Below are 26,165 nucleotides of genomic sequence, written 5' to 3'. Positions count from 1 at the left end.
TGGCAAACTGCTTTGAGCTTACAGGAAGGCAACAGTAACTCAAATAACTACTCATTACAACCGATGTTTACAGAAGAGCATCTCTGCATACATCCAACTTTAAAGCAGATTGGCTACGGCAGCAGAAGACCACGACAGGATTCACTCATGTCAGCTAAGAATAGGAAACTAAGGCTACAGTTAACATGGACCAAACATGGACGATAGAAGATTGGAAAAAAGTCACCTGGTCTGAAATGTAACCCCAGTAAACAACATGAAAGCATGAATCCATCCTGCCTCATTTCAATGGTTCAGGCTGCTGCTGGTGGTGTAAGGGTGTGGGGGATATTTTCTTTGCACACTTTGGAGTAAATGAGCATCATTTATGCACCTTATGTCATATCCACAGGCTTAGGTGTGTGACAGGCAGAGCTGTGGACCCAAAAATGCAGGACTGAATTAATAATCACAGTGTTAATGCTAAAGGCCACTGGTGGGAACACAGCTGACACTAATCTGACTGACAAGACACATGAAGCAAAACTGAACATAAGACACATGAAACAGAAGACTGTCAAAATAAAACAGGAAGTAGAAACACTGAGATCAAGAGTAAGACGCATGGGTTTGACACAAGGGACTGGGGAGAAAACAGACAGACATGGGTACATGACTGGGAAGGCTGAAAGACACAGAGATGAGAATAGGGAAGACTGAGCTGAAGAGACACCAATATAGAACTTAGAACATAAACCATGACAAACACAAAAACTGGATTGAAGTCCCAGGACCACGAGACCACAGCCTGTGAGTGTTTTTGCTGACCATGTCCATCCCTTTATGACCAGCAGGATACCAGATTCCAAACAAAGCTCAAATAATCTCAGACTGGTTTCTTGAACATCACAGTGAGTCCACAGTCATGAGATCTCAGTCCAACAGAGCACCTTTGGGATGTGGTGGAACAGGAGGTTCACATCATGGATGTACAGCCAACAAATCTGCTAAAACTGTGTGATGCCATCATGTCAACATGGACCGAAATCTGAGAAATATTTCCAACACCTTGTTGAATCCATGTCATGAAGGATTAAAGGAGCTCTGAAGGCAACAGTGGGTCCAGCCCAGTACTAACAAGGTGTACCTAATAAAGTGACTGGTGAGTGTATATATGTAACTTAATCTTGTGTGATGAGTCATCAGTTGTTGATGAAAAAATATATTTTCTGAGGATTTTGGTCGTGTTGAGTCAGAACTGTCGAGAGTCCTACTTTCTCGGTAGTAAACAGAGATTCAGTGTTCATCATGTTTATTATTTGGTGTTTGAAAGAGAATTATTAACATGTTTAAAACTAGGAAAAAGGCCACATTTCATTAAAACACCCATGGAGGTCACAACAAGTGCAGCCAAACAGGTGAACACTGAAGGCATGCTAAACTCTGTCCTCTTTTGGTTGCAGCAGCGGGTGGTATCACTTTGAAATCTCTCCCCGTGCTCCTTGTCATTGTAAATCTTCCCCCGTGTTACCCACCGCCTGTGGCCAAATCTAATCTGCACTTCCAAATAGGAACCGGTCATAACGACACAGTGAGTAGGGGGTTATTAAAAATTGAAACGTGGCTAATTAAAGCCGGGGTGAAAGAATACGAATTAAGGCTGGTGACCAGGCCTACAGAAATGTAAGAGTGTGAAACTGACCTTGATGGAAAGGAGCGAGAAAGCATTAACTGCCTGAGGCTGGTATCTAAAACGACGTTCCAGTTTGGTTTGACACCTTTCAGTCAGCGCTGTAGCAGAAGAAGAAAACAGATTTCCTCTTTTTGGTTTTTGTGGAAAGAGCTTTGGGGTCACAAAACCCAATCAGGTATAGGGTGGGACAGATATACGCTGCACTGTTCTTTACAGGTTGTGACATTTCACAGCACAACGGGCATAGAGGACTTTTTCGTTCTTGTTATCACGCCCTGACGTTAATATGTAGCGACGTGCTTGTTAAGAAAGTAACAGCAGTCGCCTGAAATCAGTGTTACGCCACTCAAGACAGTAAATTCACTCTGAAGTGTTTTAGAAAGGGCCTTGGAAAGAAAAGGCTGGAGAACACACAAAGGACAGAGCTGGTGATGATGCAGAAAGCCTTCCACTTGAAATTCAGTTAGGTGTGCAGGCAAATCATACACAGAGATCTCTGCAATTATGCGCATTGGGCACTCCATCGTCCAATGTGCAATATTAGCAAATAAAGAAAAAAATAAAAATTCTTGGAACCTGAAGCAGATGAATAATTTTGTCCAAACATTAGCCCAAGTTTTAGGAAAACACCTCTTGCCCCATGACAGCTCGTAAACGGTTGTGTCCTCTACAACAGACAACTATGTTTGGGAATACCAGGATGCCATGTGACCCTGAAATGAATGCTTACATTTCAGAAGCTGAAAACAGCCAATGTTTGCCATGTTTTCTTGGATCTAAATGATTAATCTACTACCAAAACGTGACTTTTAATTTTTTTAAACTGAGTCAAAACAGCTGCAAAGCCTTTAGATGAAAGTGCAAACTGGTTCAATATCCTGCAGCCCTAAAATTATCAGATTTTAGGCGTTAAAAGCAACAAAGCAACTTCCCTTGAGCCCAAAGCCTGCCCAAGGGCAATTAAAGCTATTCAAATATTTTACTTTCCAGAAATGACTCCCTTTGAGTTGCTATGTTTTAAAAAATCAGCCAAAAACAGTCAGATCTGTTTGTGTCCTGCAGGTCTGTTTTCTCTCTGCTTCTTCAAAAACGGTAAAATTATCCTGCCACTGACCTGACGTTTCCGCTGCTCGTAATAAAGCAGTTTCTTTTTCAGGTAAATGCAGATAAAAATCAGTTTTCACATTAAGAGTTCTACTCAAAACAATCTCTCGTAAATCTGTTCTTTGATTCAGACTTCAGATCACAACAAGCTGATGCCCTGAAGTGGCGAGCGTTTATTTTCCGCAGCATTAAAGGTGGACACTTCAATGCTGCTGATGTGTTACTGCTGCATGCTTATTTCCATTCAAAGAACAAAAAAATGGAGATAGCTGGGCAAAGTAAATTTTTCAGTTCCAGTGAGTACACTTTTAACACCTTCTGCTTTCAACCTCTTTATTTTAAAAATTCAACATCAGGTTGAAAAAAAAGGAATCACTTAGTCACCGCTGCGTCTTCTTACGCCGGCTGGCTTTGTGTCTCTGACTTTAGCAGGTTGTTGTGCAGCATCTGAAGTCATCCTCAGATTAAAATAGTATATATCACTCTATGCTCATTTAGTTATTTATTTTACTCTGAGTCATGCTGTGGTGGTTGTTTCTTTAAAACCTTCTCTCACACAAAAAGTCTAGATTTTATGCTACAGCAAGTACTGGTTTTAAAATTTGCCTGTCTGAGTCCAGAACATTTTATTTTTGAATATTCAAGCATTAAATACCTTGTCAGTGAAAGAGATAAGCTTATTGATCAACACACGGAAGCTAAAGGGAAACTAATACTCTGCATTCAGCCGCTGGGGACCAACTCCACATGTAAACTTGGTAAAAGCACAGTGACAGAAGACATGCATGTTTCTGAAGATTAAAGCTGGCATGCACAGAGAAAACCTGCAGTCTCCATACATAAGAACCCCAACTCTACCCAAGAGTCCCAGGAGGAAACATAGTGGCTTAGTTTCCTCCTGGGAAGCATGGCTGTAGATTTCAGGACATGGACATTGGGACATGTTCCCCCTAAAACGTACTGAGGGGAGGATACAAAGACCACAGCCCTTTAATATTCCTCCTCTGCAAGTGCTCAACTAAAACCTATGCCTATAGTTTGGAGCAAATCTTTGTCTCTGAACGTACTTCACGCTCTCTTTAAGGACTGCATCATTACTCTGATTTATCATTTAGTCTTTTAAATATTTATTTTCAAAACCTTTTATTCCTGTGTGTGAGTCCTGACGAAATAAATCTTTTTGCATCAGATTTACACGTGGAATCTCCTTTAAAAACAAAACAAAAGAATCACCAGAACAGAAACACTACACCCACGAAAAGTGAGAAATGACGGTGTAAAAGTCAACGCATTTTTTGGCTTATTTTAATAGAAAACCAAAGAAGAACAGAGATCGAACAGCGTACATGTATGCATACAGTGCCCCTTTAAGTACTTACTAAAAAGAAAAGATAACACAGCAACCTGATAAATATAGGGCCCCGGAAACAAACAAACAAAAACACCTCATGAACATATATCAAATGCACCAGATGCGATGAGACGTCGGTTGAATATATTTGCACAGATATCCTGACAGTGAGTTAGTATGTCTATCCCATGATCAGTGCCCCTTGCTGTGAAGGTCTGGACTTCATATTAGGTCATACAACTGTCACTGTAACTGAAATACATGCGTTTCACTGTTATTGCCTTTGTTTTGTTTTCTTTATTTTTATTAAAAAACTGTTTTCTCTCTCATATCTATTTCTAAAAAATAAGTCTTTATTTTTTTACTCTTTGTTTGTTTCATCTGATATTTCTATTTCCTACCTTGTTGGATCACAAACATCATCACAAGTATTTTGACTCTTTTATGCTACGACATTCCAGTATACTTACTTACAGGGATCGGCGTCCCGTTAATGTTTCACTTGGCATTGAAAATCTTGATGAGGGGAGGACAAACGTTTCGACCTCTAGGAAAAGGGAGGAGTCTGACAATGGCTACCTCTGTCCTTTGCTACTCGAGGACGGAGGAGGGGGGGGGGCGCACGCAGCAGTTGGGCCGTCTGACATTTTGCAGCATTGACCTGAAAATGTTCTGCTGCCTCCTTTTGTTCTTGTTGCCATGTCGCGGCGAATCAGCACCAGAGATTGACTTTCGCAGCGAGGTCTGGACCATCAGTTTTCTCTCTTGCTCCTTTATTTTGCTCTGTAAGTGGCTCTGAATTGCAAAGCCGAGCGATTCGGGGTCCACGGAAGCCCCATAGACCTCCCACGTCATGCCCTGTTCGTCCCAGACGACGTCGTGGACGCTCTTTCCTTTCTGCTTCCGCGACTGATCGTCCTCTTCGTTGCTTCTCTCCGATTCCACCTTCTTTTTGCCAGAATTTGTCTCCTTACTCTGGGCTTTACTTCCTGCTTCTTTGCTTTTTTCTTTTGCACTCACATCTCTATTTTTAGTGAGATCAGACTTGGATGTGGTGTTTGCTGCTGGTGCTGCTGCTGCTGTTGTTGTTGGTGCTGTTGTTGTTGTTTTTGGCAGGGCCTGCGCAGCGTTGTTGCTGTCAGCACATCCAGACACAGGAACAACGGCTGTCTCTGGGGGCATCCCTGATCTGAGAGAAGGAGTTTCAGCGGTGGCTGTTTTTGCTGCGGATGTCTGGAGAGCGGTTGGATAATGGAGCTCGGCTTGCTTCTTGGGGTCGCTGTGTTCAATGTTGATTTGATAAACCGGCTGGATGTTGCACAGAGCTGCGCCCGGTTCTTTAGGTTTGGCTCCTAGCCTGGAGTCATGATGCTGTGACAAAGTTTCTGATTGGAAAACCATGCCGGTGTTTTGGTTGGGGCACATTTGTGCCTCTACAGTGAGTCTCTCTGACTTCGGATCAGTCGCGGCTCCGCTTTTCACCTGGTAGACTGCAGCCAGGCTCTCCTCTCCTGAGACTGCACCACTGTTTGGCCTGTGGGTCACAGGGAAAGGCAGCAGACTTGGACTCGTGGCCACAGCTTTACTGCACATTTTAGCTACTGCCTGAACCTCCATATCATGACACTTCTTGACTGGGGCTGGAGATAGCGATGAGGTCATTGTCGAAGCCTCCGTGTAGAGCTTGGAGTCCTGCTGCCCTTCAAAGACAGCTGTGTCAGTCTGGCTGCTTCCCTCAGCCACCTGCTCGGACGCCTGAGTGCTTTTTGTCACCTGGGGCAGAGAGGACGAGTCTTTCTGTGAGGACACTGGCTGGTGTTTATCTGAGGAGACCTGCGGTCTCGATACTGTTGCAAATTCCATCTCTGGGCGCGTTGACCGTGAGTTTTCGTTTGTTGGTCCAGCTCTTGCATCTTTACTCCCAGACGGGGCTTTGGCTGAGCTTAGTGGAGTTTCCATGCTTTGCTTGGGTTTTGATGGATCTTGTAAAGAAACAGAGGTTGGTGAGCAACCTTGCATATGACCAGTCTCTTTAGATTTCTGTGGGATAGCCATGTCCCTGCTTGTGGGATTGGAAATGGTTTCTTTATTATCTTGTTGTACTTCAGATGCTGTATTCCTTACGTCACTGTCCTTACGTTTTTTGTCATTTGGAGAAACGCATTCATTACTTTTCTCTCGTGCTGTGGTTTCTGCTGAGGGTGTCAGCCGTGCCTGCTTCTCCTCTGGTGCAACTGGGTTTTTTACTTTGTACTCACTGCTGTTCGTGTCGGCCCCCGATGCTGCAACAGGAGACAGCGAACTGGCCTTACACGTGCCCGTTTTATTGGTTGGGCTCAGTGTTTTCATGTTAGCATTAGAATCCCGCTGGTCAGCTCCTGCCTCACCCACCTCTCGGCCTGTTACAGACAGGTTTGGTGTTTGGTGGTCTCCACCTGACACCTGCTCAGATTTTATCTGGTTTCCATTGCCTGGCGCTGATTTGTCTGACACAGTGGTAACTGGTTCCCCTCCCTTACAAGCTGTTTTTTCTGTGTGTTGGATGGCGTTAGCGGTCGTCAGAGATAGGTTTTCCTGCTTGTCGGGAGATCTGAGGGTGGGTTTTGGAGAAACCTGAGAGACTTTGAGGTTGGGCTCTTTAGCCCAGTTGGCATTAGACTCCTTGTTGCCCAGTGTGTCCACCCCAGCCAGCTGAGGCACCATCTGGACTGTTACTGTCCTTTTTGGGTTAGTTCCCATGGCGGAGTCACTGCTTCAGTCTTCAAATATTGCCGTATATCCAAAGATGGAAACGGATGCACGCTGTGCTATCATTAACTTTTTGCAATTTCCTAAAGGAGGAAAACAGAAGTAGACTCAGTTGAAGTTTTTAATCATTAAGCTTATCACAACAATTACACCTTTACTCAGATGATTATAATCAGACCAGACTCCAGACCAAGGTGATTTTCTGTAAGACAATTTTACTCAACAGTTATCAACGAGCACTTAAATGTGACAGAATAAAGAGCCAGGACAGAGAATGTAATAATCAAATGAACTTATAACTTTTAACATATAAGATAATAATATTTATGGAGGTAGTGTGTAGTTCATTGATCTCCACATTCTCCTTTAAACTCAACATCATCTTTGTGCTGCAGCTGATGCATATTTTTTTTTTTTTTTTACAGAATATGGAAATAAATGAAACTCCAGAGGTTTTATAAGCATCCATCACATTATTTATATCAAACTGCTTGACTGATCGCACTGAATGTAGAAAATGTAAAAGTATGATAAGAAAATGCTGCGTAAATAAAGTAGAGCAACAAGACACAATGAGACATGTAGACTCAAAGTGCTTACAGATAAAGCAGATCTTTGATTAAAACTGTGGATACTACACATTTGGTGGCGTTTGATCTAACCACTGTTTTTTCTCATTCTACAAATCCCGCCGTAAATAAAACTACGCCCAGCAGCGTGTCATTCATAAATCAGCTGAAGTTATCGCAAATGAATATTACAGCATACAAAGAGATGTGAATAATGAATGAAATGAACTGAGTCTCCCCATGCTAGCCCGTTTAATTAAATGTTGTGATGCTGTGAGATATTGCCAATGGCAAGCTAGCCACTTAGTAACAATATCATATTTCAATTATCCTTTAATCTTTGTGTCGAACGTAATTGGGTAGATTTAAAAGACATACCCGAGGGACTGAAAATCACTCATAATCACTCATTTAAAGTTTAATTATTTTTTTTTGACAACCACAAGTGAGTTTATAACCAGCATCACCCTCGTTTGTCCTTTATCTGTTTAAAATTCTACGCAGTGATCAACAGTTTCTTTGTCCAAGGCCTGATGAATGGCTTCATCTCAGTTTGTGTCCTGAATGTGTAAAAGTATCCAGCCAATTCTGTAAGTAATGACCCAGCACTCGGCAGACAGCTGAAATATGTGACCCTTTGGAGTTGGACAGATGAGCTGTGCTGTGGTCAAGGATTTAATCATGGAAAACTATCTATAAAGCAAATGAAGAACACATTGAATGATAATTCGATGGGTGGCATTAACGGGCCTTTTGCATTTCGGTGACATCGACTGATGATCAGCGTAGTTCATCTCAGTAAAGGTAACAATATCAATCTGATCTAGAGGCATTCTTCTTCATCACACCAGCATCCTCTTCTTTAGGAGTAGCAGTAGGAAACCAAACAGCTTCCCAGGTTATACTTGTATCTGATAAGGCGAGACTAGAGAATAAATATTCCTGTCACACTCTTTTAACCATGATAATCTGACGCACTCGGTAGCCCTATAGAGCATTTCCCCCCCTACGTGTGACTCGAACAGCACAGAATAGTAGGTTACTGGTGTGGGTCATGGACAGGTGTAGCCGGGTTGTTTGTGCTCTGCCACTATGCATCTGTCTGTCTGTTGTCAAAGCGCAAATATTTATGGAAAGCATATCCTGGGTGTTATTAAATATATGACAATTAAACGCCTCGGTGTCTGGGCTTTTTTGTGTTCCTTTTTCTTATCCTTCTTCTTCTTTTGCCTGTAGCAGTTAAGAAATAACCGAAAGTGTGGACAGACTACGTGCAGACCGTATTCATGCAAAACGGCGCACATGAAAGATCCCGCATGCAAGCGGTGCACACGATCTATTCAGGCCAATTAAGATCCATGTCGTGCACTGTAGCCTCTTGCCCCAATTCAGCGCCTCAGAAGCCACCGATTCTTGCTGGTTTGATTTGACCTTGCGGGCGAATTTAACATCTCACAGTAAAAGAGAGCTTGAAAAGATGAAGGCGGCTTACCTTGCGAGACGATTTATGTCCCGTGCCGTTGGGTGCCGATTGCGCGTCCGCGGCGTCAGTGAGACGAGGGGGAAAAAAAGAAAAAAAAAGAAACCTAGGGATGAATATGGAAAAGTCAGCCTGTGCCGATGACACCAAGCCACGCCTTCCACGTAGAATATGGGTCTTAGAGGTATCGATCCACCACAGTCAGGCACAAAATTTAAGCACCTTGACTGACTGACCGTGCGCAATGAGTCACCGCTGACTCCGAGGTCTTCATCACTGCTGGCTTGTGCTTACAAAAACAAAAAGAAAAAAAAAATGTGACGAGTCGATCATGGTTTGTGCGCTATCCCAGACTGAACTGGTCTTGGCAGGGCAATCCAGAGTTAACCAGATGAATGGATGAATGGGGAGGGGTGGAGAAGATGCGAATGGAAGCAGCATTGTAACAGCCGCAGGCTTTCACAGGAGGGTCACTTGCTCCTGAAATTAATTAGTTTTAGTTCCCTGCGCTTTCTGCCTCCTAACGCAGACCATAATATTCCAAGAGGAGAGGTTTTTGGTTTTTCTGCTCCCATTTGTGTCATTGAGAAATGGGTCGACTTTTATGCGGTTCTTTTTTGGAGCAAGCTTTAGCGAGATCACGTACATTTATTTTACATCTACATTATTTTCAAAATGAAGGAATATTTCACTGTGCTTTCGGCAGATCTGGTGAATAAAGAGCCTTTACGATAAGAGCCTGCCGGTTACAATTGGTGTCATTAACTATTACTACAGAAGAAATCGCAATAAAGATGTTCTGTGGTTTGCAACGTGCTTATGCAAATGAGTCTGAGACAACGTAAGACAATGCACTTTGCTGATAACACGGAGAGAAATGTGGCTCATGTGGTTAGAAAATACATCAATGATTCTGTTCAAATAACTGTTCATTAATATTATGAATGAGCCTGCTTTACACTGCTTTATATTTTTATACATAGACATCAGTAATTATATTTAGGCTTTAATATATCTTATATAATTCATGTCTATACTTTGATATCTCGTGTTTATTTTCGTCTGCATCTCATATTCTTAACTATTCTTTGATTCATTCTAGTAACACACAGTGGGTCAAGGGTTACAAAATTTCGATCCTGTGTGTGTTTGTGTGTTGTACATATTGCAGAACTGACAATAAAGCTAACTCTGACTTTACACGAGATTGTGCATTTTTTCCACAGTAGTTACAAATCCCACACACTCGTGTCCCTGCCCCTGAACATTAACATGAATGTAATGATAAAGAAGACGACAAAGCAGAAGTCTGCTCATATTACGATCCAGTAACAGGTCTCTCAATGTGCTTTATACTGTCGTTTAAGGTGATTTTGGAATATTAGAGAGAATCTGCGAGCAAGCATTTTGGCGACAGTGGGGAAAAAGAATTCCCTTTTAAGCAGAGCCAGACTCAGGTAGGGGCAGCCATCTGGATAAATGAATGGATGGATGGTGAAATGTATGATAAGAGAAACGAAAGAGCAGAAATGCTGATCAGGACAGAGAAACATTAATAACTTTATGCAAGCTCACAGCTCACTGGAATGTTATGAATCTCAAAGAGGAATTTAAAGGATCATGAATTTTAAAATGTGGAAACTACTGCACTATGAGGTACAAAGGGCGTACAGATTTAAACAAGGATGTCTCGATTACTCTCCTTGGGCTGTGGAAACTATAAGTATTTTCCCCCTTTTTTTAAAAATGACTTTCACAGCGAAACCAGCCTGGTTTTAATTTTGATGTCGAAGACAGTATAAAGTTGTGGAAGCACTTACACAGTGCCATCCTTCTCACAGAGACAGCGATCCATACAAACGCGTTCGTATGGCTCCCTTTAGGTGATATTATTGACTTGATTCGTCTTTTAGGAGTTGTCGTACTTGCTGACATCATTGGATCTTTGCTTTAGTTTTGTGACACCCCTTCTGCATCTCATCCTCATGGATAACAGCACTGACAGAGAGCGCCAACATTTAGTACCACTTTCAAAAGCACTTCATCGAACCTGAAGGGCTTTAGAAAGATTTTGTGCAAAGTCTGTCCGGGTTGTTAAAACTAAATTGTAGCATTATAGTCTACTCTCTTATTCACCCTGATCTATCACACTGTCAATACAGTCTAAGTGGTTACTTTGGTGGTGTTTGTGGGGGGGATTCCTTATTTAAATACAGCCTGGGTCTGAGGCAGGGCTTGGACTGCAGTAATTCTATGTGATAGACATCCTGCCTTTAAAAGCCCCGAGGGACTGATTAGGTGAGAAAGCAGACTGTGACTTAATTACAGCTGAGAGCACCGTTGGTAAGCATCTCAGAATAGGCTGCATACATTGTCGATAAAGCAGATTAATGGCTAAGGGTGAGGGCTTTTGTGCAGCCCCTTTCGATAAAGTGACAGAGTGGTGGGTCTTTATGTGCCGTGTGTTTTCACCATTTAAAAAAATTGAACGGACAATGGAATAATGGAGGCTTGTTGACCATTATCAGCAGCATAATATGACTATTTTCTACAAACAGCCCTATGATAGACTACTACACAGTGTAGCACACATTTTGTGAATTTGGCATCATCTTGTGGCTAATATTGGAAAATGCAATATCTGATTATCTGATTTGCAGATAAAAGCTTCCAGCTACTATACCCGCAGTTGGGATTTTCTTGTCTGAGTTATTTCAGTTAGATTGTTTTATTTGTTTTTATTTCAAAGTTATGTTTTCAGTTTAGTTTCCTTTAGTTTCAAGTAAAGTTTTTTTTTTTTTTAGATTATCTTTGCTTTCATATTTTTATTAGAATGAAATTTCATCAAATTGAGAAATTTTCAAACTAAAGATCTTTTCTATATATTTGATCTTATTTTATTATTAAGTCCAGTAAGTTTTTACTGCACTTCACTGAAATGTTGCTTTCATGACCACTGCGGGCAGTAGATGGCGCTGCAGCAACGCTAGAAAATATCGTGCTGTGTTCAAAGACATCATGATATTAATGCCTAGTGATAAATTCAACCCAAGTTTTGAGGTGTGTCGTGGACTGTTAATTGTTTTAACTTCTTAGTTGAACATTTAGAAACAATGTTTAAGTCTTGGTTAGAAAGAAGAGCCTGTCTCGTGTCACCTGGGAGACTTGTGTAGCTGTGTGCGTGGCATAGACGGTATAGTAGTATAGACAGTGAACGCATCACAGCCAGCCTGTTGTCAGGCGAACCGTCGCTAACCTTACCGCCCGTCTGCGGATAAGTTAGACTGTATCCCGGGTCTGGCATCGCTTTCCCTACGACTGGAGAATAAGACGAGCACTACTCCCTCACGGTAAATATTGCCCAACGCATCAGCTGCTCACACGAAACTTAGAGTAGGTTAGCGTGGTGTGGCTAGCTACCAGTCAGACGAATGACAATGACAACCTGTTGTCTGAACCGGGTCATTTGGGGGAATTTAGAAGCCGGTATACTCCTTTACTTAATTAATATCAAAAGTGGCCCAGTACCACTTCGCTAGCATCAACATGCACCGCTTTCAAAAGCCCCGTTAAACTCCCAGTGTGTCTGTAAATGAACTGAATGACCACGTATGTCCGAAGTTAGCGTTAGCATCAGTGCTAGCCATTGTTTTGGCTGTAGGAGCGTGGGCTCTTCTCTCATACCCACTCAGCGCTTTTATTGTTGGATGTTAATTCGCATTTAGCGATGACCCACGATTAACTAATCATGTCTTGCACTGAGTAATAGATTACTCTGCTTGTAGCAGAGTACTTCTTCAGTGGCTCCAAAAACGTGGTCACTGCCACTGTCACTGTGACAGACGGCAGTGAAGTGCATCTGCAACATGAGTCCAACTCAGGAACCAAATCAAAAGTTCAATATAAGTTAGAGGTGTTGGAATACTTATTTGCCTGTAATATTCACGTGCATGTATTCACTGTGTCATAAAAGTGTTGGTTAAATTGTGTATTTTAGCACTAAAATATATCAATTGATGTTTTTGCACTAGAACACTATATAAATATATAAATATAAATATACTCCGTGTCCATAAAAACAACAAAAAAAATATTAATAATAATAAAGATTAGACTCAAAAATGTTCTTTTTCATAAAGCTTATATTTAGGGCTGGATCAGCTATCACTGAGCTATTCCTTAGTGATGCTGCAACAGGCCCAGACTGCTGTAGGACCTCATGTGATGCACTCAGCACTTCTTCACTCACCTCTTTTCACTCCCCAAATATTTACATAGCCCTTAAATTTTTGTGTTCTCTCTCCCATAGTATACCTTGTGTCCTCTCTCCCTCCGACTGTCACAAAAGTGCTTGCTCATAGTCGCTTGATTGCTCCAATACTGTAGGGTTTTATCTTACAGCACCTTGAGCCAAATGTTATCGCTATGTAAATAAATCAGAATTGAAGTAATAATCTGCTCGTGTATGCAAAAGGGAGGGCAAAAATAAGAAGCTGTTCTCAGTTTGATGTCGTTTAGTGCGTCAGAATAAGAGTGCATTGTGTTGTAAGTGCTAAAAAGTGTCCTCTTTCATAAAAAAAGAAGAATTAGATTAGCTTCTGCTAAATGAGCTGTAACTACACAAATGCACTAATAATTTAGCTTCTTAGTTTATTTTTTCATTTATACTTTAGGTAAACACGAATACAGACATGTCGCCTGCATCTTTTCCTTTTAGTGGATGCCACAGTGGATCATCTGCCTTTGTCACACCCAACCCTCTGCATGTTCTCCGTCACTACTTCATCAATCTACTCTGTGGCCTTCCTGTTTTCTTGTTCCCTGGCAGCTCTTTTACATCCTTTATCCCTCCTCTGCACATGTCCAAACCATCTCAGCCTGTCTAACTTTGTCTCCAAACTGCTAAAACTCAGATGTACTGATGTACTCATTGCTAATCTTGTCCATTCTGGTCACTCCCAATGAAAACCTTAACATCTTCAGCTCTGCCTTCTGTCTTTTAGTTATTGTCATCATCTCCAAACCGTACATCATAGCAGGACTTGCTGCCATATTATGAACCTTCCCTTTCACTCTTACTAATAAAAGCTATTTGAATTCTGAAATGTGATTACTTAAGTAAAATTTCATCACAGGGTTTGTTCTTGTACAAGGTGGTGGTTTTAATATATTTAAAGCTGTACTTCCTCCACCTCTGTTAGCAGGAAGTTAACTGGAAGTCTTCCTGAATATCACTGAGCAGCTTTGATCACATGTTAACTTACACTCCAGAGTAGTTTTGTGGTCCACGGGTCTTTAGGATATTTCTTGCACCATAGTGATCTGTGATCCTTTCCCTGTTTATGTCCTAGAACATGTTTGGGTATATCTGGGAGTATGTCTACACATCCTTCCTGAGATACTGGCTGAAATGGCTCATCAGACAAGTAACGGGGACATGTGAGCTGCAGAGAATATGCTCTGGACACAAACCAGGGGCAGCAAGGACTACAAAAGCAGGTGCGTTAAATCATCCCAAATCTGCTCTACATCTGCATCCAAGTACACTTTTTCTCTGCAGTGTTAATGTGCTTCTTGTGTCCCCCTGCAGAGTACTCTCTTCAGTCATCAAAGAACAAGGTAAGAACCTGCTACCACTGTTGGCTTTTCTTTCGGGCTTACCTTCAGTAGTTCTGAACTAATTGTTATATATTGCTGACAGACAAACAGCGGGTCTGTGCACAGACATTAGTTGTTAATGATCCTGATAATCTGTTGATATCCTCTGATTTCCTGTTGCAGCTTCTTAATGCTGGGTGTGCTTGTCTTATATTTTTTTCATGTGGCTAAAATCAAATATCTTTTATCTTTTTATCACATGTGTAAATTTTTTTTTTACAACATTTAGTTTAAATTTAGTTTTTGTATTTTATTTGATATGTACCATAACGGAAAAAAAAGTTAATATATAACAGTGGTTCCCAAACTTTTTTTGCTGGGCCCCCCTTGTTTAACAAGAAAAATGTTCGCGCCCCACCACCCCGCGCATGCACGCGCGCACGCACACGCACACGCACAAACACATCCTTCAACCACACACACCCATATTTTGCTCCATTGCGGTTTATTTCACACCTCAAACATTTATTAAACAATTAAGCAAATACAAATAATCTGCAATAAATTACAGGTAGTAAGAAAATAAACTACCAACTCTTTTACGCTCCGTCCGCACCTACACGGGTATTTTTGAACAGCGCAGCTGTTTGGGCACATGTAAACGGCGTATCGAATCACCGAGAACGGAGATTTTTAAAACTCCTTTTTTTGCGTTTACGTGTGGACAAGGAATACAGAGTTTGTCACGCAATGTCAAAGGTATGTGCCTTTTTCACTCACACTGTGCGCCACGTTATTGTTTACATGAGATGAATGGCAGATAGAGACAAAATACTGTTAATCTGACTCTGCAGGTTTTACACGCTTACATATACAGGCCATTACTGTCCCTGCATTTAGAAAGGCAGAGGCATCACGGTGTAATTATTTTACATGTAGTTGTTTTTTTTCCTGTGTAATAATGTTCAACATTGCTATCAATACATTTTTCAAAAACCCTCTGCAAAATGGGTTCAAAAACATAAACAACTGTGGGATACTGTTTGTCCGTGATTTGAACAGCCCAGCGCTGCTCCCGATGCAGGGAAAACTAATTCTGCAGGGAGACCTACCTCAGCATTTGTCCAGGTGAAACCAAAGGGAAGATATGCGTCACCATATTTTCTAGTCTTTGGCTTAGAATGAAGTTGGTTTGGAAACATATTCAGCTATGCTTCATCTCCTGCTTTGCGTTTGTGTGGGCGCCCCGTGCTAGCAGTGTCCAAGCGTTGTTGTTTTTTTTTTTTGTTTTTTTTCCCTTTTCATGCCGCGCCCCCCCTGCAATAGCTCTGCGCCCCCCCTAGGGGGCGGGCCCCACACTTTGGGAACCACTGATATATAAGGTGCATGTGTACAAACCGGTACAAAAAAATCCAAGTGCTGTCGGCCAAACAGGCAACAGTTTAAATACATTTTGCAAGACAGTAATTGCTCTTTTTTTTTTTTCTCATGTTCTTAAAAGCTTCAGCAGAAATAGCTTTTATAGGTTTGTGTGTGCGTTTTTTAGGACTCTTTTCCAGTTTCCGTTTCAGCACTGTCATAAATAAAATCTGTTATCTCACCACTTTTTGCACTGTCAGACCAGTAAAAGATGTTGGGTGTCAAACATTTGAAAAAATACTGAATATTTGGAGACTAAGAATGTGTAGAGAGCCAGAATAAACTCCTCAGGACTGGAGCATTGTGGATTTTCAAGTAATTTGAAAGCTTTCCAAGCCCACAGATGTGGAAAGGAGTCACCCTTTCCTTCACTATTGACCTCTTTATCCTTTATTGCGCAGTATATCCCCTGAGTTTAATCATTGCTTTATCTTTCACTACCCTAGCCAAGTTTAGGTGAACTGATTACACATGTCATGCCTGCGTTTATGGCTTTGTAAGCATTTTCAGATCGATAGTCTGTCCAGGGGAAAGAAGAGATTAGCTGTGTCATCTTTTTCTTTTTCTGAGGTTGACTTTGAAAAAAATGTGGTTGTAAATGACCCAAAAGCATTTGCACCACATTTCTGTCTGGTAGCTCTCTGTGCTATAACTTTAGCATGTGCTTTTCCTCTGCAGGTTTTAAGAGGAGCATTGGAAACCACTAAGGATAGCTTAGAGCAATGTGTGGATCAAATTATGAAAGTGAAGAACATCAAACCTGCAAAAGATCCCAAGTAAGGTTACTTTGCCTGTCAGCTGCAATTCTTTGATGTAAGAGTGATTTTTGAATGTGATTGATTTGATCTTCTGTTGCAGGTTCAAAGAGAGCCTCCACATCTGCCTGCTACAGATAACAGGATACAGCAGCCTGTATACATCTGTAGAAGACTTGAGAAAGGAAGTCTTCAGCTCAGACAACCCTGAACACGAGGCCATGCTTTTGAAGGTATGGATTCCTGCTCCTAGAGCAATAGCAGTGAAGCTGTGTCCATATGCACAAGCTTTCTGCTAAGATAAGACGTGAACCTAACTGAGCAAAAATATGCTTTATTATTATTTCTGCACATTACTAAAAGTAGCATTTAGGATTTTTTTAAAACATTGATTAACATAGTGAAGATAATACCACGGTCTAACATCACATCAGCATAGAAACACTAAGTTGTTGGATGGGAGTCGAAAATGCTGGCACAAGGTCATATTAGGCATCATTGTACTTCCAAGTTATTGTAGTGAATGGATTTGATCATGCACTTTTTTTTCGGTTTGTTTGTTTTTGTTTTGTTTTTGTGTGTGTGTGTGTGTTTAGCTTTGGGACCTTTTGATGCCAACAGTCAAGCTGGAGTCCAGGATAACCAAACAGTGGGGAGACATTGGATTCCAAGGGGAGGACCCCAAGACTGACTTCAGAGGGATGGGCCTGCTGGGGCTGATCAACCTTGTGTGAGTACAGTACCAGTGTAAAGGCCTTCAAACATAGAGTTAATTGCAAAAAAACAACACGAAATTCAGAATTTTTTGGGATGTGAACTTGTCGTGTAACATTTCTGTACACACCAAAAATGCTGCCATTTTACAAAAATATTTGCAAAAAACCCCCCACAGTCCCAAAAAAAAAAAAAAAATAGTTGACATAAAGCAATGATGAGCTGGTCCTGATGTTTCTGAACAATTAAAGGAAGAAACTGAGGTTCTGGGTTCATCCAATTCTCACGAGAAGAGAGCTGCAGATGAATTTCATGGTTTGAACCAGGAGTTCAAACAGCTGCAAACAAACAGTTTTTACAGATGCAGTGTGTAAAGGCCTCTTAGGCAAATATTAAATACTGTGAAACAGAAGAAATGAATGTTTTTATAGACTTCAGCTTCCTCATGGCTGTTTAACCTGTGTGTAGCTGCTGTAAAGTGTGCACTGAAGCACAGTGTAGTCATGAAAAAATAGTATAAATAAAATGGATTTTGACACAGTCGAACAAGCAGAACCTGTTTGATGAAATGCCTGTCGATAAAGGTGATGCACTTGATCACAACCGCAAAGCGAATGAACAAAAATATCATTCTGTGTTATCCCTGTGCAGAAAAAAGGAAGAACTCCTTTGTCATGAGCTTGTTTTGCTTCGTTCAGCAGAAATAACTTGTGAGGGACATTATGAATCTCTGATGTCGGCTTGCTGAGATTTTTCACTCTTCCACAGGAAATTCCTTTATTCAGTGTTGAAGTGCTTCTGGGTTTCCTCCATTTTCTTCCCCCCTACATTTTAGGGGGATTAAATCTGGGGGTTTTCTAGGCCGTTCCAGAACGCTCCATTTCTCCTCTTTCTGACATTATTTGGTGGATTTACTCGAATCATCATCCTTTTATAAGGTCCACTTCTGGTTTTGGCCTCACTTTATGTTGAAGAACTCTGTCATAGTTGAATCAAGAACTGCAACCTGCTCACTTTGTGAGACCACAAAGTTCTCAGAAAGGTTTTCACAGTTATATGCTCTTTTCCCAAGAAGACACTATTGGTCAGCACAAAACATGTGTACTGTTTTGTTTTTTTTTTTGTTTTTTTTGCCCCAACCACTGTATCTTTGATCAGTGTGTCCACAGCGCACTAAAGTCCTGGTCTTTGCCTCTGTATTTATTGGCAAAGTGTAATCAAGCTGTGACGTTTCTTTTATTGGACAGCAAACAGTTTTTCCTGGAACGCCTGTTATGCAGGTCATATTTGTGCAATCTCTGTCTGATTGGAGATGCATGAACTTTGACACACATCAGCTGTTACAAGAGTTGCTTACAGGTTTTGTAATGAAATTTGAGGATTCTTGGAAACATTTTTTTCCCCATCAGATGCTTTTTGGCTGAATGTTTATATTTGGTAGGCTCTCTTGTTTTAATGATTAAACCAACCCACACACAAGGAGCCACAACAGTACTTATCCTAAGATTATATTCCACTCAGAAATACTTTTAATTACCTCAGTTTACACAGATTATTAAAGGTGGTTGTAGATACAGCTCAAAGGGCAAAATGTTGAAGAAGCTTTACGTATAAGGTACACTCCAAATCCATGGCTCACTAACCCAACATATAATTTTTAGGGTACAACAATAATTACTTACAAAACCTCACCAAGTAAGGTAGATGGGAGCCCCGGCGGAAACAAACACAAGAAGGAGAGGGCTTTGAACCAACCAGATTCAGGCTTCACCTATAAACAAAATAATGAAACAGAGACTGAAAAGAACTACTGTGAGTAACTCCCAACTCAATGAAAAATGATAAAATAAACGCTAGAGAAAGCAACTAAAGACAAAGATGGTGCTGATGGAGTAGAGGTGGCTGCTTTACCACCTCTGACTTTAAATGCATGCAGGTTGGCTTCTACAGCCAGTCAGCTGTAGGAGGGGTTTAAAAGAAAGGAAGAGAACATTGATGAGGATTATAAATAGAAACAGTGCACTGTCATAACACCTCCAAGTATTGAATAATGGGCCAGCAGAACCAGTATTCAACAGGACAAAGAGAGCGTGACAGTGTGTCAGACAGGCTTGACTTTGAGGTTGAAGGACTTTAAAAGCAACACCCAACACGTCAGTCGCTCGTTTGACTTGTTCTTTGGACTGATGATAACACAAAATGACAAGCGATGTGTCAGATTATTACAGCAGCACCAGTCAAACACACATTAACTTTAATTTTTTTTAATCAACAAAAGCTGTACTTCAGAATGATGTGACCTCAACATGTTTAATCATGAAGACTTTAACTCTGTTTGACTTCATGTTTATTGGTTAACAAGAGACCGTAAATAAAGTCTTAATTTGTTTGGCTCTTTGCAGCTTTTTCAGTGAAAACTACACAGCGGAGGCTCGGCAGGTGTTGTCTCATGCAAACCATCCTAAACTAGGGTAAGAGACCTTCAGTTCATATACCTTCCACTGGTGTTTGTGTCACATGTTGTAGACTTTATTCATTTTTTGAAATTACGTTTTCTGTATGCACAGTATGTCATTTCTACAGTGCTCTTTCTCTTTTTTTAAAGGTATTCCTATGCAATAGTTGGGATCAACTTGACAGAGATGGCTTACAGCCTGCTAAAGAGTGGTGCTTTGAAACCACATTTCTACAACACAGTGCAGGGCACGCCTGAGCTCCAGCACTTTCATCAGCTGTACTGTGAGTAGTCGAATCACACTGCTTTTTCTTATGTGGGTCTGATTATACAGTCACCTGTGACTTTATTAGGTGCAGTCTCAAGATTGCTAATCTGGGGTTGGACCCCTGTCTGGCTTCACAGCTGCTTTAATTCTTCATGGCAAGGAGGGGCTGGAATCATGTGTCAGATTTTGGTCCATATTGACATGATGGTATCACAGAGTTGTTGCAGATTTGTCAACTACAAATCCATGATGCCAGTGTGACTGTGACAGTGACTGTGGATTTTTGTACAGTGACCTCAATGTCATGTTTAAGAAGCCAGTTTGAGATGGTCTGAGCTTTGTGTCATAATGTGTTATCTGCTGGAAGCAGCCATCAGTAGATGGGGGAACACTGTGATCATAAAGGGGTGGACATGGTCAGGAATAATACTCAGGTAGGTTGTGGTGTTTAAATGATACTCAGCTGATACAAAGGAGCCAAGAAAATGTGCCAAGGAAATATTACACCACCAGCAGCAGCCTGAGGTTTGATCCACACTTTCATGTTATTTATGCCAAATTCTGAATGTTGCAGCAGAAAAGTCCCAGCAGATCAGCAGTTTCTGAAACAGACCAGTCCATCTGGCGCTGCTATCCAGTTCACATTCAAAGTCATTTAAAAAGTCACTTAAGTCACAATTTGAACTTCAGTAGGCCACTTGGAGCATGTCTACATGCCTAATTGAGTTGCTGCCATGTGATCAGCCAATTAATATGCAGTAATGAGCAGTTGAACAGCTGTATCTAAGGAAGTTGTCGGTGAGTGTATACAAACAAAAACATTTTCTGATAGAAGGTAAATTTTCAAAAATGTGTGTCTTTCCTCCTTACAGGCTATCTGGCGTATGAATTCGATAAGTTCTGGGTGGCAGAAGAACCCGAGAGCATCATGCAGTTCAACCAGTACAGAGAAAAATTCCATAACATAATCAGGACACATCTACAGGACCCTGGTGTGTGTCTCACATTGACTGTCGGCTCCAAGAACTAAAAGCATTTTTCACCATGTTACGATTGTGTAGAAGGAGAAGCAGGAAAGTTCCTCGTAAACGTAGCTGAGCATTAAAACCCTAAAAGCAGACTGAATACTGTTCGGCCCCTCCAGACGAGATCCAAACCAATAAATCCTCTTGTGTTTGGTTTTGTGGTTCATTCATAACGCACGTATCATTGTTGTAATGATAGTTAAAGTTTCTCAAACTGAGCACAAATCCAACACCCTGTACCTCAAAAGCGACCATTCCTGAGGGCTTTCGATCACAAAGAGGACTGTAGAGAAAGTAACGGATCCATCGTTTTGTGAGGCTTTAAGCACTTTGAGTGAGCAAGCAGCCAAATCGTTATATTTAAAGACAGGAAAGGACAGAAGTCCTGCTCAGGAATTTGAAGTTTATGTTAAGAGATAATGGCTAAAACTTGATGTGAGGAGTGATTTCCACTTTATTTTTCCTCTTGTGGTGCTGTCAGCTTAAAAGTGTTGCATGATTTAATGTGTCCCCACTGATGTCATTAATCTGTTCTGTAAAATATACTGTTAGTGATGTGGAACTCGAAACGATACTAAACTCCTGTTTTCATAATGTTGTGTATCTTTAGACTGATGCTGAACTTTTATGACCTGATCTTTTTTTGCTGTGGGTTTACATTTGAGGAATGTATGTAACGACTCACATCTCACTCACTCCAAGTTAGTAAATGCAGATTTGTTTTGAAATGTGCTTCGTGTCCATGTGTTTAAAAGGCAAAAACAAACCGCAACAGTTTGTGTAAAACAAGTCTGGTAAATTCAGGACCTGCATAAACACAATCCTTTTATGCTTTATTATGGGTACCAGTCGTTCAGTGTAAAGGCACACTGCTTTAAGCTAGCTAACGTATAAAATTGACAGGTTTAGTCATACAAGGCTCAGTGCAAACTTGGCATGTTTCTGTAATATTCCCTTCCATGGCATCTGGAATGGGCTCACTGTGGCAAATTATAAATATAAAAGAAGTCTGTGTGTCCTCATGCACATAAATACAATACTTTTTCAGGAGGCGATCCTTTTTCAACAAAGGATTTCCGCCTTTCTCACCACAGGACAGTGGATTTGTTGAATAAGGCTAACACAAGAAATTACTGTTACTAGGGTTTCCTCATTCAGGTGCCAGTCCGGTGGTGGTTCAGGTATTACAGTCAAACTTTGACTGAGGAATCTCAGTTAACCACTTCGATCCTCTGCTTTGTGACCATCATGGCTCTTTTGATTTGTTCGAAGGAGACGAACATCACGATGTTCCACGATCCCAACCTCAGGAACGAGGGCACGAATCTACAAAACGGAAAAGGAAAAAGTGAAAAGTGAAAAAATGAAATTATGTGTCATGCAATACTGCAATTTTTTGGGATTGATACTGATACCAAGGCCAGTATTGCCGATACCAATACTTTGATCAATACTGTGATCAGTCAACACAAAAAGACTCAGACATTTTTTGTATTGTATGCTTGAGGAATATTTTTCCATTTATCACGATTTAATTCAGTGGGCTCCATACTGAATGTGGAGGATAAAAGTATTGATACTATCGATATTTGGATCTCTTAAAGAGTTTGTCGCTCAAGGCGCATGTGAAGAGGCTTACCCTTTGTAGAATGCTGTTGGCCCCTCTTTAGTTAACATGGTCCAGGCACAGTTAATGGCGCTCTTATACTGGCCCGGCGGTGAGTTCATGTATCTGGTCTTTACCACGTCTACCGGGGAGGCAATCACTGTGGTAACGAAGCCGGCGCCAAACGCAGAGACAAAGTGGCACGGCAGATTGTCTGAGGACAGAGTTAGGGAAAAGATTACAAGAGGGTCTTTGTTCTCAGCTGTGCGATATAGAAAAACATGTCAGTGGATTGTGCAATCCCCTGAATGGGGCAATATAAGTTGTAGAGATAAATGCTAATATATTGCTATTGCACTCACTGCACCATAAAGAGAAAATACACTGTGTCCTGTACTGTAGTAGCCTGTTGTGCTGGTATCAGTTAAAGAGGTGAGAGGGTGTGTGGATTTTCTGCCCAATCAGCAGTCTCCTGGGGACTCCGGCATGTTTTTGTGAATGTGTGTGTGGGTTTGTGTAGCTCAGGCAAACAACCGTGAGCTGACCTCACCTGACAACAGCTTGTGTCTAAGGATGGCCTCCTTTATCAGGTCGTATGTAACCAGCTCTGTGCAGTTTACCAGGGCGTTTCTTGTGATGTTGGGTAATGTTCCTGAGGGAAACGGATACTTTTAATCATTACTGATAAAGGATGTTTTGTGTTGTCTTTTTTTTTTTTAAATAATGGGCAACACTCAAAGAAGGGTACCTTTCCAGAGCCCACGCATGCCCTCGTGTTGGAAGATGTGTCTGTAAGCCTGCATGGTGCTGCTGTAGCGGCGGGCCACTCCGTCCAGATTCATCTGGGCTTGGAATCGAACCTTGACCACGTCGGTGGGCTGCGCAAAGGACACCGCCATGGCACCTGTGGTGCAGCCAGCCAGGATACGTACCAGTACACTAGGGTCTGGAGAGAGGGAAAGACTCAGTTATTTTAATAACAGGCTTGAGAACTTCTAATTTTAGTATCAGTTTTAACAAGGAAGATAAGAAACGGATTCAACAACCCAGACTGCAAGAATCCTTTATCGGTTTCAAGAGGGAGATAAGATTTAAGAGAGATAACACTTTCCCTAAATCTTGTTTAACTTATCAGACTCTGCTCTGCATAAATTATCTATTGCATTATCTATTGAAGCCTTCCTTCTCCCCCCTTTTCATTTTTCAAAATGAAGCTTCCTTCATCTGAATTCGTTATCTAAGGGAATGTAAGACCGACTGCATCTATCTGATAAACGTCTTTTTGATTTTTGACAGCTGGATATTAAATGTAGAAATCATGACTGTCACCAGTTAGAACAATTATGAAGGTTTAATTAACTTAACCCAAAAAAATAAATGAAAAGGCAACAACTTACTGTCTTTGCCACCAGTGTAGAAATTTTTAACGTTGTCATAGAGGCCGATTCTGACGGAGGCAAAGCACAGCTGTCTCTGCAGCCCAGCCACCAGACCATTGTACAGAGACTTGGGCCCTTCTGTTCGGATCATGGTGCTGATGGTCCCAAACACCCCTCTGTATCGGATGCCCCCCACTGCCTTCTTCTCTCCTTGAATCTGGGGTCACACATTGTCCTCAAAGTTAAAACCAGCTTCACAGAGCAGCAGCAGAAAGCTTAAGACCAAACGGTTCAGAAAGGTGAAGAAGTTTGATTCAAGGGTGCTGAAGTGGACAAAGTTGACTTCTTCGTCAATAAGGCAAACATCACGCTGTGTCCCACAGTAGGCTATAGCAAAGCAAGACCAGCTAAAGATCATATTGATAACACAGTTAGTACCTGTAGTCTGACTTTGGCCGTGTCCAGAGGGAATGTGACCATATCGGCTATACAGGCTGCTGCTCCAGCACTCGCCATCTTCACACCCAAAGGAGGAGGAATGTCTGAGGGTTTAAGTCCTACCATGTTTCCTACTGCTGGAGCGACGGGTACGCATCCACACACAGGCAGAAAAATACCAATTTTTTAAAAAACATGCAAGATTCTCTTCTAGAAAGCACATAAACATTAACCTCTTGTACAAATCATTTATCTGTTTAAATGAAAGGTTAATCAATAATCAAAGTGGACTGATGCTCAAGACATGAAACACACTTACGATTGTGGTCCGAAATTGAAATTTTCTTTTGATCCGCGGGTGGGTTTTTTGGTACCAAGCAGGATGTGATTGGTCAGATTAAAATCCACACTGGGCCCCACTCAGCTGGAAGGAAAGACTCATCATTTGCTGTGGACTTATGTTTTCTGGCTGGCGTTTTTATGACATCCTCGGAGAGGCGTTACTGTGTACTCCTGTACACCTGGGTCAACTCAAAGTCCACAGACTGTCAGAAAGTCAATGTTCAAGTCACCTCACACAGAAAAACAACCATATAACTTTCTCGTTTTGTGACTGTGTGAAACTCAAGATTATTTCCATCCAAATTTCCACAGATGTCACCAATTAATGACGATCTTTCTAAACATTATGTTCATGCTTTCAAATATAGTCTGTGGAGTGTGCATTTTCTTTCATTTCACTTGGTAGAATTTGTTTACCAGCAGATTGTTCTTCTATCCAGGATCTGTAACTGACTCTAATATTGCCTTAATAATTATTTAACTGTTCAGATGAACTGTGTGCCACAAGCAGCAGCGATAACAGATCGGTATCAGGGTTCACCAGAGGCTCGTCTCCTCTCTCAGCCAATGACAGCAAAAAGCTTGTGATCAACAGCGTTCGGAGCTGACCGGCTAAATCACGATCTGTTCCACAGACTTTACGGTCGAGCCTCACAGCGAATTACCCCTCTGTGCTATCAGCAGCATTGTTGTGTCATACAGTTTTTGCTCTGTTACCCCTCATTTATGATTTCCATTATCTGTCTCAGTCTAACAGCTTTTACATTTCATGTTAAAGATGTGCTTTTTTTGGGGTGGGGTGGGGTGCAGAGGTGGGAGTGTGGTGACGTCAGCTGGCGACTGAAGTTCACAGTGAAGCTGATAAGAACTTTACATCACACCATGTTTGGCCTCTCAGCAGTTTGCCAGCAGTCGCTCCTGTTTCATAACATCACACACAGTGTATGTACGTAACAGTATGGAAAATGTAGATTCTTAGAAAAAGAGCAGAGACAAGAAAAACATTCTGAATTATTCCCACATTACGTTTACTAATGCTGTCCCATTTGACAGCCCTGTGTTAAAACTATCACCATTAAGTTTATTATGATCAGATCTCTTTTTGTCATTAAATTATTTGTATTTTTTAACATTTTTTTCTGCATACTGGTTTGAGCACACCACAAACTACCCTCTACAAGACTGAATAAATACCCCTGAAAAACTGTTTCAACTAAAGCTTAACAACTTTCATTAAATTAG

At 41.3% G+C, this 26,165-nt stretch overlaps 3 protein-coding genes across 6 annotated transcripts; 1 reads left to right on the top strand and 2 right to left on the bottom strand.

Annotated features, from left to right (window-relative positions):
- Window positions 1-4,080: 4,080 nt before the first annotated feature.
- Window positions 4,081-9,270, bottom strand: gprin3b (GPRIN family member 3b). Of its 3 annotated transcripts, none has more exons than XR_005613291.1 (3): window positions 8,937-9,270; window positions 4,598-6,958; window positions 4,081-4,379 (listed from the first exon to the last, which is right to left on the bottom strand). XR_005613291.1 is itself a non-coding variant. In XM_039613141.1 (2 exons), exon 2 carries the CDS (start codon window positions 6,864-6,866, stop codon window positions 4,719-4,721), a length of 2,148 nt encoding a protein of 715 aa, XP_039469075.1. In that variant the 5' UTR covers window positions 6,867-6,958; window positions 8,937-9,270; the 3' UTR covers window positions 4,081-4,718. The 3 variants fall into 3 exon arrangements, 1 of the variants encoding a protein (XP_039469075.1); XR_005613290.1 differs by having other exon boundaries at window positions 4,602-6,958; XM_039613141.1 differs by having other exon boundaries at window positions 4,081-6,958.
- A 2,848-nt stretch (window positions 9,271-12,118) lies between these two features.
- On the top strand, window positions 12,119-21,890 carry elmod2 (ELMO/CED-12 domain containing 2). The gene is made up of 9 exons (XM_031752362.2): window positions 12,119-12,274; window positions 14,276-14,423; window positions 14,515-14,543; window positions 16,620-16,717; window positions 16,800-16,929; window positions 17,293-17,426; window positions 19,813-19,881; window positions 20,016-20,149; window positions 21,006-21,890. Exons 2-9 carry the CDS (start codon window positions 14,279-14,281, stop codon window positions 21,161-21,163), a joined length of 897 nt encoding a protein of 298 aa, XP_031608222.1. The 5' UTR covers window positions 12,119-12,274; window positions 14,276-14,278; the 3' UTR covers window positions 21,164-21,890.
- An 80-nt stretch (window positions 21,891-21,970) lies between these two features.
- On the bottom strand, window positions 21,971-25,060 carry ucp1 (uncoupling protein 1). 2 transcript variants are annotated; one of them, XM_031752360.2, is made up of 7 exons: window positions 24,901-25,060; window positions 24,582-24,715; window positions 24,162-24,360; window positions 23,513-23,710; window positions 23,315-23,416; window positions 22,798-22,978; window positions 21,971-22,484 (listed from the first exon to the last, which is right to left on the bottom strand). In XM_031752360.2, exons 2-7 carry the CDS (start codon window positions 24,705-24,707, stop codon window positions 22,370-22,372), a joined length of 921 nt encoding a protein of 306 aa, XP_031608220.1. In that variant the 5' UTR covers window positions 24,708-24,715; window positions 24,901-25,060; the 3' UTR covers window positions 21,971-22,369. The 2 variants fall into 2 exon arrangements, with proteins under 2 accessions (XP_031608220.1, XP_031608221.1); XM_031752361.2 differs by having other exon boundaries at window positions 24,582-24,718; window positions 24,901-25,048.
- Between the last annotated feature and the right edge of the window lie 1,105 nt (window positions 25,061-26,165).

Source organism: Oreochromis aureus, linkage group 6, assembly GCF_013358895.1.
Source record: "Oreochromis aureus strain Israel breed Guangdong linkage group 6, ZZ_aureus, whole genome shotgun sequence".
Classification (NCBI taxonomy): Eukaryota; Metazoa; Chordata; class Actinopteri; order Cichliformes; family Cichlidae; genus Oreochromis; species Oreochromis aureus.
Note: the sequence above shows the minus strand (reverse complement) of the source record. Positions and strands in the feature narration are given on the sequence as shown.